We start from the raw sequence: 11830 nt of genomic DNA, 5'->3' as shown, positions 1-11830 counted from the left end.
AGACACACACACACACACACAAACACTAATACAGACGTATATAAAAGGAGACAAAAGAGAAGAGCGTGGGAGAAAAATAGTGTCTGAGATGGTAAGCACTTCGGACCCAATCAGCAACAATATCCGGTGTCTTAACATTCATTCCCACTTCCACACACAGGGGGAATTAAGTGTCCGAGAAGGTGAACCCTCTGGGATCTAAAGAGGAGAAGGCATGAAAATGGTCAAAGGGGAATGGTCGGTCTACCCTAGTTAAGAGAGTAATTAGAGTAGAAGTAGAGAGCCTGCATGAGGGCATACAAACACATTCACCTCCCACAGTGCAGTGCAAACAGGGGCGACTTACTGGTCATGAAACACAGGTGCAAGAACGTGATTCCACTGGAACCTGGGTAACCCTTCTCCTAGTGGCTCTGAACTTACTTAATGTCTAGTCGGCCTGCTGAATGGACAAGGAAACCCATCCCTGTGTGTGTGTGTGTGTGTGTGTGTGTGTGTGTGTGGGGGGGGGGGGGGTTGAGTTTGTGAGTTTGTGTATTACATCATTATACCTACTTACTATGGACATAAGGCAGGTAAAGAGCAGAGTTCGTCCCAGGTCATTGCAGGTTTAACACACACACACACACACACACACACACACACACACACACACACACACACACACACACACACACACACACACACACACACACACACACACACACACACACACACACACACACACACACACACACACACACACACAGACTCACACGTTTATGCAGATGAGATTAATTCAGGATCTCCAATGCTTTAGGCAGTGGTAAATAAAAATTCTTAAACCGACAAAAAGGAAATGATTAAAGAAAACATGAATTAGGAAATATTTCATCTGGTTTTAAATAATTGGTTTGTTATCAAACATTTAATTCAAAGACAGACACACACACACACACGGATACAGAGGAGTACTGCATATGTGTACAAACACACACGAACACACACGAACACACACACACACACACACACACACACACACACACACACACACACACACACACACACACACACACACACACACACACACACACACACACACACACACACACACACACACACACACACACACACACACACACACACACACACACAGCTAGTAACGACATTTAGAATATTTTTACCTCACAATACAATACAATACACTTAGGCCCATGTTATTTTTTAATTGCACAGCAATTCAAGTTGTCTGACTACAAGTACTTGTTTATCGTGTTACGTTTACAAATTATGTTGAAATTGTAAATTAAAATGTTCCCCACGTAACACTGTGCATGACAAGCATCCCAGAGGGGCCGAGGTTATAAAGAACAGCAGACTCCCCAAGCCACTCTGTCCTCCGGGCACACACGTGCAGTTAAAGAGCCGTTCATATACAACGCGTCAAAATGATTGACAGGAGAAGAAGGCTCATGGGAAACGGTATAATCATTTATAGAAAACATGAGGATAGGATGACGCTGGCGTTGTTATTCATGTTTGTGGTTTATAAACACATGTAGGCCTAGTGGTGGGATAATAAACCAAACAGTGTGTTTACACTTTGGACACACACTTGGACTTGGACCGAATCTCCTTTGACTTTAGTTGTGAAACGGCTGACCCGCTTCACAATAAAAAATAAAAGGAACATAAAGTACGCACGCACACACACACACACACACACACACACACACACACACACACACACACACACACACACACACACACACACACACACACACACACACACACACACACACACACACACACACACACACACACACACACACACACACACACACACACACACACACACACACACACACACACACACACACACACACACACACAGACAGGGGGCGCCATCTAACAATAGCTGAACATGTTAGTTGGCAGACGCAACCATGCTACCACCGCCGCTGTGGAAGACATTCCCCGGCCAGACAGAAATGACGTCGAGGTCTCCCAACCAATCTGCATCCGAACACAGGAACGCTTCTGGCGCACAAACACGCCCCCATTTCGCTACAACGCACCTCTCCGACCATGGACCTATTAAAGAAGTCTCCAGACCCTTGGGATTCGGGAAGGGGGCGTCCCACAGCAGCCATTGGCCCAGAGAGACATCTATCAAAGGATCCAAACCAATCAGCATCCGAACAGAGGAACCCTTCTGGCGCCCAGCCACTCCCCCAACCCACTACAACGGATGCCTGTCCGACACTCGGCTCCGCCCCTTCTCAAATCCCACAGTAACCATTGGCTCAGAGGGACATCCGTCACAGGATGATCCGCGTCGGGGTAGGTCGATTACGACACGCCGACGCCGAGAGGGATGGAGAGGAAAGCATTGGGTGTTTAAAACGCCCAAGGTAGACACTGCTGCGTTCTCCTGTCTGGTTTCTTTTTATTCTTATTATTCTCTCTCTCTGTGGCCCACCGTCCTCCTCCAGAATGGCGAGGTGGTGAGGAACGGGCAGGTTGAAGCTGTTGACGGGCGACAAGTGGACACTATTTCCCCGCACTTTCCCAACACGGATAAAGCCTGCTATTCAGCGTATGACTTTTTGTTGTCAAAGAGGGGGGGGGATACCGTGTGCGATAGCGCCAAGCTAGCTATTTTATGATCTTGTATTGTTGCACTGGACCGGAGTTAATAGAGGTCGAGGCGTGAGAAAAGCAAGGTTATCAGGGGGTTTATCGTGGGTGTCCTGACGCTCTGCGCCTCGTCTTGTAATTGGATTGTGGACCATTGACACCAGCATCACCAGGAGCGGTAGCTCGGTCAGAGATCCCGTCCTCCGCCTGGTTCTGTGGGGTGATCACAGCCTTCCGGAAAATGGGACTACCGGCCCTGGAGTTCAGTGACTGCTACCTGGACAGCCCGCAGTTCAGAGAGAGGCTCAAGTCCCACGAGATGGAGCTGGACAAGACCAATAAGTTCATCAAGGAGCTGATCAAAGACGGGAAGGCTCTCATTCAAGCTCTGAAAAGTAAGTGTGTGTGTGTGTGTGTGTGTGTGTGTGTGTGTGTGTGTGTGTGTGTGTGTGTGTGTGTGTGTGTGTGTGTGTGTGTGTGTGTGTGTGTGTTTTACTACTTTTATGTGCACTGTGATGGCGAATACGTTCACAGGTTGGAAAGTGGGGAAATTGATTGTTTTCTCAACAGATACTTAATAGAACAACACACTCGTCAAGAAAGGAATAACCTGGTTCTACTTTGTGACTCCCTGGTTGTCACTGATCTCTGTCTGTGAATCCAGTTAACCTGCAATGTTCGGGGCTAACTTGAAAATCGTTCAAATGATGGTCCCCTCGGTGTGTTGGGTACAGTTGTAGTGGACAACAAGAGAGAATGAAACGAGCTTCGATGTCAACTCCTCTTCACGGCTTCCCTGGGGTTGTGTTTATGATGAGGAATGTTTGAAAGGAGAGCTGAAGGTTCAAATCCCAGGTTAGAGTTTGGGAGGGGAGTAGTTCAGTCCTAGAAGAACATGTCGTTACAAGGTGTCCTGTAGCCTACTGTCCTTTTTGTACGTTTGGAAATCCCACATCAGCCTCTCAGTGTATGAGACTATGAGTAGCCTTTTCATCCATGAGTCATCTCTTCTTTTTACTAGACCATGTTACAGCTATGTTACTATACCGCTTGAAAAAGCCAGATTTGGAAAGACGAGCTGAGGACCTAATCAGGGATCTCCCTTCACCACATGTTGTTGTAGTGTTTTGGGAGTTTTTGTTTCAGCTTCTGTGCACCACAAAACACGTGAGAAATGACCGGTCCAGTTAGCTCTTGATCTCACCAATCCACCCGGCTGACCTCGGTTAAGACCCAGGTCACAGAGAGAGGGTAACAGGGAGAGATTGACCAGTTATATTCATGCTTGTGCAAAGCATCAAATTGAAGGGCACTTAACACTAGCAATTGACTCTGCTTGCGTTAGAGAGCAGAAGCAGTTGTTGGCTGATGCTGCAGATTGTTTTTTTAATGGGGAGGTATCCCACTGTTGAACTCAAGCTAAAGTTGAGGGACTATGTCCATTGGTAACCCTTATATTCATAATTTTTATCCCTGTTAAAAAAAACAAAACATGCCAAGATAATTGTTATATCAATACTAATGGTTTCTATTCTGTCAATCAATCAATAAAAATGAACACTGTCTTGTTCCTTTTGTACCTCATGCATTTCTTTTTAAAGCCAGAAGCAAAAGTGCTCTTGCACAGCATGCATGCCGTTTGCTGTATGTAACTTGTTTAATCTCTGGGTAGTTTTCTCGTCGTGCGACTCTCACAGGTATCTGTGGTGGTAATCACCGCTGCATCTTGTGACCACGCAGAGGGTCATTTAACTCTAGAAAGCAGCCCGGCTGGAGCACCCATAAATCACAAAGTGTTACCCTAGACGGAGTAGGGCAGGTAAATATGGTAAAAATATTATATTGCGACTTTTTGGATAGATATTGCGATTGCTATCTGATGCACTATTTTGGGGAGGATCAGACATTTTTTACCAAACAAATGTTTACTTATATCTGGATAAAACAAATGTGTGTCCATGTGGTGTCTCCTCAGCACTGCAATACCTCAGTTATAATGGTGTTGTATTTACACATTTTACCCTTATCAAAAGATGGAAGGTACTGCAAATTGGGAATTGCCCTTGGCCAAACAGCGATTTCAATACTGTTTGATGAATTGTTCAGCCCTATAAGATGCATGCATAAATTCAGTCAGATGTCCCTTATTCCTTATTTTGTGCGTGATGGATCTGGTTTGTTTTTGTTTTCTTGTCAACCTGCCTGTCTGTCATTGTTATATATCATTCCACCACTCCAAGCCTGTTACTTGCTATCCAAATCTCTCACACACACACACACACACACACACACACACACACACACACACACACACACACACACACACACACACACAGGGGATATTGTCCATGTGTGTGTTCCATAAGTCAAGTGAGGCCACGGGAGAAAACATGTTATTATGTTGGCAGTAGAAAATGCTGTGTGCACTCTGCTGGGCTCGGACATGGCTTCATAAGTCAAGGAAACCCTAATTGGCACTCTTGACATTCCCCAGTGTTGGACCATGGTATGTCCGTGATAAGGTGGAATCGGTACATACATGCATGTATTCAAGCTCAAATAAATGATGACCTGGTCTTCATTTCTTGCATGCACGCTCAACAAAAGACGTAGCAGGGATGGATATAGATTCCAGTGTGCAATGCACTATTTCCAGTGACTTTGTATTATGTTGGACATATTATCTCCTCCAGACTTTCACATTGGTACCACCTCCCTGTGGCTTTGCTCTTTTAGTATTTTCCATACAATTGATCAAATAACAGTCTTACCCTAGAACTAGTCTTGCAAAGCCCGACCAAACTACAGCAAGTAGAATGGTCTGGAACCACGCTATTTAGAGCCGTCTATCCGGGGGGAAACTGGGCTGGCCTGTTTTTATTTCTTTAAACCAATCACAATCGTCCAGGGCGGGGCTAACCCCGGGAAACGGCAGCGGTGTCCATGCAAATTAGTGCCGGAGGGGAAATTATTTTGATGGAACGCCTTCACGTTCAGAGGCTGTCAGAGAGATGGCTCAATCCCAACCGCAAACGCCACAAAAAACAATTAAAGATGTATGTCGCCTATGTGAAGATCCTTTTATAGTTCAAAATAACAAACATCGTTTGTTTCTTTCTCACAATGATGTCAAGACACCATACACTTTTGGCCCTTGAGGAGCTCACGGGACCTATCAAATAATATACCCTTGGACTGCAGGGTTCCCACCTGATCTTCCATAGTTGCGACCAGTGGGCAAACTACCAACACAATACTGTGTTTACAAGTCTCCGAGGTCGAAATGAACATTACCCCTGATGGCTCGCTGCACACAATAGGCCACGCTTGATACATACAACTTTTGCCATAGCCTGTGGGAAAACAGGCAAGAACATCTTTCTCCCTCAGCAAATGCTGTAAGGAATTATTTTGAAGTACTTTGCAATTTTCGACGGAAAGAGCCAAACATGCTAGCTTTACAGCGCCGTCAATGTCCTCTTCAAAACTCGCCATACTGCCTAGTTTCCGAGTTTGAGGGGGAGCACAATACGGGAAAGCCAGCAACAGGAAGGGGAGGAGTAGCGGTGGAATCCGACGTCAGCGCTATACACGCTGTCCGTTTCCACTCAGCCAGACTACCCTAGCACTATCCCTAACCCTCCAGTCATGCTAGGATTTGTGTGTGTTCACTGGTGCTGAGTGTGTTAAAATGATGCAACGGACAGGCTTGCTGGTACATGGTTTTAATTAGCTGGCACAGATATCCGTATTCACATGTTACCATGACGTTTCTGTGTGATTGGCAGTTGCCGATGAGGTGATGGTTGAAATATAGAAATCTCTACACTACGAAAGTCCCTTTTAGGCCTCTTCCTCCACTCTTCCACCCATCATTAAGTAAGTAATTGACAGACATGGTCCATGAGCCATAGTGAGAGGTTGATTCAAAAGTTTGTTAGTCACTTCATTGTCAGGGATGTCATGACCTTTGATTGTTCTATCGGTTATCTTCACTTCAGAGTACTTAACTTCCTCCAAGGTTATTTTATCAGCAATGACACGATATAGTGTTGTTATACTCTTTGGGCTGTTTCCTGATGTAGACACACATACAAATACACACACAACCGGCTTTTAACTAGAAATAAACTGCACCCAACACAAATTCCACCCAAAGACAAAGAAAAACCCTGCACAACTTCAGCCAGGCGTGTGAGTTCTTGTTACCGTAACCTGTGACCGCCGGTAGCCTGCGTAGCCCCGCCCATTTGGCTGGCGATTTGAGTTCGCCCTGCAGAAGGGTCTGGAGAAGAGCAATTCAATTCTTTCTGCCTCCGATACGTTTTTGCAGGAGCCAATCACCAAGCTGGCTTCTCCCCCCCCCCCTGGCTCGCTATTGGCTGGTTTTAACACAATGACGACAGGGAAGCAGCCAATTGCGTACAGAGTCAGTTGAACTAGGCCCATTGATCACGACTCTTGAGCTGAAGAAAATGACAGCAGCTTCCCCGGACCAACGTGCAATCTACGATTGAGCTTGGTGTGGCTATGTGACCGGCTGAAAAACTATTAACCGAGATTTTTTTGCCAGTGGACCAACATGTCTTTACCATAATCAATTGCTTTTATACTCCCTCTGTGGCTCATTGGCAGTGGATGTGTTAGTTTCTTCTTTGCATCCTCTCTTCCTCCCCCCCCCCCCCCCCGGCTCAACTGTCAACCGTTATGACAAATGAAACTCTCACTCTCACTCACACTCACACACACACACACACACACACACACACACACACACACACACACACACACACACACACACACACACACACACACACACACATTGTTACCATGTTCTATGCTACAGGGAATGAGTCATGTTTCCAAAGAGCAAATTCAGTGGACGCACGCTAAGGGGCAAAAAATAAAATAAAGTGCACAGAAACATTTGTGTGTTTGTATGTGCACGCGCCTCTGTCGGTGGTAATTCGGGCAGTGAATGTGTTTTGAATCGGTGTGTGTGTGTGTGCGTGTGCGCAGTGCGCACCCTTTAGACTGTCTGACTTGACAAAGGAGAGGTGACATGGGCTGTACCAGCAGGGCTGGATGCTGCCCTAGTTTCCTTCCTCCCCCCACAGTACGTCACTGCAAAGGGAAGACCCCCCTCCACCGGCGCGCACACACACACACACACACACACACACACACACACACACACACACACACACACACACACACACACACACACACACACACACACACACACACACCCGACCACCTCTCCCACAGAACATACTTGCATGCATTAACGGCATCCAACAGACATGTGCAGCATCTTTTTTTACATGCAAAGTTGTGCAAATTAAGCGCATGTCAGCAGATATTCTCGGCCCCCTCACAGACGAACACAGTAGCACACTCTCTGTCTCTTTGTTCCTATGTGATGTATGCAGAGGAATGCCCCTAGATTCCCCTCCTCTTTTCCTTCTAATTCATCACTGTCTTTTAATATTATATTTTTAAGGACAGGAAAAGTGTGTTGGCGGTTCAAGCTTTTGGAGACCGGACTCCCCCCGAATCAGAAGTTTTGAACCTCGAAAGCCAAATAGACATCGAATTCTCTTGAAAAAGTCGACGATTGGGATTGCACATGTGCACTATGGGCCTTTTCCTTGGCAGTGTCATTATGTGCCACGGTTATAAAACACTTAACTGCCGATTCTGTGGTCAAATATCTACTGGGAGGCCGAGCAGCTTTGAATGAAACCCATAGGCAGCCATGCAGTTTGTATATTACATCTATGGTTAGTTACTAGGGATGGGGGGGGAATTAGTTATACGTGAGTTTACTAATTACTTACTTCTGCAATACTTATAGGAGGAGATGTTATAGGATTATAGGATGTTCAGCTGTACAGTTTGTGAAGCAAATAAGTAGTAGCTTGATTCCTACAGAGGCCGCTATAGTGGATTAATCGATGGTAAGATTACCAGATCTTTGGCAGTCTATGCATATCATAAAACTATCAGATTCATGCATGGATTTAATTGTATCTGAACTTTTTTTAAATTGACTCGGACAATGGTTAAGTATGTTATAAGCTTTGGTATACTTTCCATAAGTGTGTTATAAGCTTTGGTATACTTGCCATTCTATATTGCATTGATAGCCTATTATATAAATAAAAGTTATTATAAATAATAATAATATTATAATAAGACTTATAAATAATATTTTTATTAATCAGGGACATTTCCATGAAGGGCACCAACAGGGCCCCGATAACGGGGACGGCGCGTGACCCTAGCCATTGTCAACATGCAACAACTTTGTTCTGTTCAGCTCAGCACTGTTCAATTGACCTGCAGAACCCATCCCCAGCGTTAAACCAATAAATTAATCCCACGAAGATAAAACAGCACAAAATAATCACATAATATCGTACCTCAATATTTACAGAATTCATATCAGCACTTACAAATTGTAGTGCATTTGTAACCAGATATTAACAAATGTGTTACTTGATTTAGCCCCAATGTCTTGAGACTGTGTGAGGCACTTATCGGAATCGGCAGAGGAACTGAAAGTAATAATTTCTGTTTTTTACTTCCGTTTTCTAAGAAACCTCACCATGTGAGGTTTCAGACACCAAAACCAGAAGTTGTTAAATGATTTTGCTTCACATCTGCTATTCATTTGCATGTGAGACAAAAAATACCCTTCGCATAAATATGAATTTATGTTTAGGAGCACACGGTGGTGATCAACTTATCGGCTTTCACACATAGCACATTCGTTTTGCCGACCGACCAAGAAAATGGCTGACCAAATCACACCTAAAACATTCCAATAGATGTTGGAAGGTGTAGTTCATGTACTGTTTCCCCCCATTTACAGCGTTCACTACCGAAGATTTGCAACAAAAATGCTTGCAATAGAACCACAAGATAACGTTCTGAAACTGGACCGTTGAAAAGCTTATAACATACTTACACCTGAAGATGAGATGTCACTGCCATTGCATGTTTCCCATTCCCCTGTGTGTAAAACACCATACCAGATATGATCTGAGGTTCTGTCCAAAGATCTGTATGAGAGGATGTAGATGGGCACGGAAAATGTGTTTGTTTGTTTCCATCTATTGTTAATTCAACACTTAAATAGAAATGGCCAAACACAACTGCTCTTTATGTTAAGAGCGAAATCTCCACATTCTTCCCTTTATTGGACACTATTGTATTAATTTGTGCCCCTTCTTTTTTGACTGCAACAACTTGGCGCAGTGCAGACGTAATACCATACTGTTTATACCATTGTTATTGTTTACACAGTTTAAAGCAGTTTAGAATAAATATAAACCAGGAATAATTTAAGAACACAAGGTCCCTGAGGTTCTCTGTGCTCCTATATTTATTGATTGTAAGAAGATCACTCCATGCACAAATACACCAATTAAATCATTACATTAACATATGTTCCTTCTGCAACAGAGAGGAAATAAAATGGGTTTGGCTATTGTTTTAAACCCTTTTTAAAGTTGACATTTATCTTGGAGAAAGTGACTCCATTCAATCCCACTTATACATTCTACACATTTCTGATCCATAAAATACACTACAATAAAAATACAGAGTACTAATGAATGCAAAAATAGTGGCGACTACCATTACCACTACTTAAAGTGTATAAATGTATACACACACATCTTATGTTTATATATATCCTAAATAGCATACTAAATATAATGTTTTCTCTATGTTGGTAACAGCCAATTAGGGAACAAGCAAGCAAAATGGAGCTTAGCTAGTAACTTTCAGAGCGAGCAGCTGTCAAGCCATGCTCAGCGGAAATAAGTAAGATATTGTGTATTAAAATAATAATTTAAAAAAGCCTCCTTATAGAGTGTCTGTCATGTAAATTAACATTGTACACTAACAAATTGACAATTTTAAAGTTTAAAATGTTAGCAAAAAATAAGAAGAAGCCTGTCGAAAGAGTCACATTGAGGCCATCTGGAAAGTGGTCCTGAAAACTGTGTGTGTGTGTGTTTGTGTCTGTGCGCTTCTTTCTCAGCCCACTAGCGGCATATTGATTTGATCAGACGGTTTCCTGACATCATAAAGTCATGAGCAGTACACAATGGGGGGGGGGGGGGGGGGGGGGGGGGCGCATGTTCAGGGTGTGGAGTTAGCTGCATTTTGCCAAGAATGCTCTTCAACTATCTGAGGTGATTATTAGAGGTAATGGTTTTGAATCATGGCCCAGGGACTGCAGTCATTACAAGGAGCCGGAGGGTTGCTCTATAGGCATGTTGCTTCACTGTAGCGGTGTGGCAGGAAGAGCCAGACGAGACAACAGAACAGCCTGCAGACAATGCTTTGCTGTTTAATCTTTGGGCAGAACATGGAAGGCATAGGGCAAGGCAACTTTATTTATATAGCACTTTTCATCCACAAGGCAGACTGAAAGTGCTTCACATAAAAACATCTTCATACAATTAAATGAAATAAATAAAATGGAGAAATAAAATATTGGCAAAAAAATGCATTGTAGAAAAAGTGCAAAAGTTATAAATTCAATGTATTTAAGATTTAGCAGAAAGCTGAATAACACTATCAGTGTCAGAAAATAGTAAAATTGAATAATAATACAATTTAGTCACAATTATACGATAGTTTGGATACATAATATCACGCATTCCTTTTGGCTATAAACCTTGTCATACACACACACACACTTGTGTGTGCTCTATTCCAAATGATAATAATATAAGTTATGCTTGGCTTTAGAAGTCCTTACTTTACGCCTGAACACTACTATATTGTATTTGCCCTGCTCTCTTCCCCTTTATACTCAACTCAAAGAACTCCCTCCTTAGCACACCCCCAAGGGGGGAGGGATGGGGGAAGGGAGGTAGGGGTTGAGACCTCACCTGTGCTAAACTAGATCTGTATAAAACAAACACCCACACAGACACACACACACACACACACACTAGGGGTGGGAATCTCTTGGCACCTCATGATTCAATTTGATTCCGATTATGAGGTCAACTATTCGATTCTGAAGCGATTATCGATGCATCTCGAAGCAACAATTTTTTTTATGTACATTTTCATGCGTGATTTTCAAAAATATATATACATCTGGGTTTGCTACTCAGTTTGCTAATCACGTCCTACTTTTGTGATGATCATTAAAGACATCAACAGATGAATTAACTTATCTAAT

At 43.4% G+C, this 11830-nt stretch overlaps 1 protein-coding gene across 3 annotated transcripts in view; it reads left to right on the top strand.

The window, feature by feature from the left end:
• The first annotated feature begins 2356 nt into the window (after nucleotides 1-2356).
• The window catches only part of LOC130385222 (rho GTPase-activating protein 26-like), a 76362-nt gene continuing 66888 nt past the window's right edge, over nucleotides 2357-11830 (top strand). For all 3 annotated transcript variants that reach the window (XM_056593628.1, XM_056593627.1, XM_056593626.1), the window contains exon 1: nucleotides 2357-3014. In XM_056593628.1, the coding sequence (XP_056449603.1) occupies nucleotides 2861-3014 (154 nt within the window). In that variant the 5' untranslated portion in view covers nucleotides 2357-2860. The remainder of the gene's footprint in view (nucleotides 3015-11830) is intronic.

The sequence above is a fragment of the Gadus chalcogrammus genome, chromosome 7 (genome assembly GCF_026213295.1).
Source record: "Gadus chalcogrammus isolate NIFS_2021 chromosome 7, NIFS_Gcha_1.0, whole genome shotgun sequence".
NCBI lineage: Eukaryota > Metazoa > Chordata > Actinopteri > Gadiformes > Gadidae > Gadus > Gadus chalcogrammus.
Note: the sequence above shows the minus strand (reverse complement) of the source record. Positions and strands in the feature narration are given on the sequence as shown.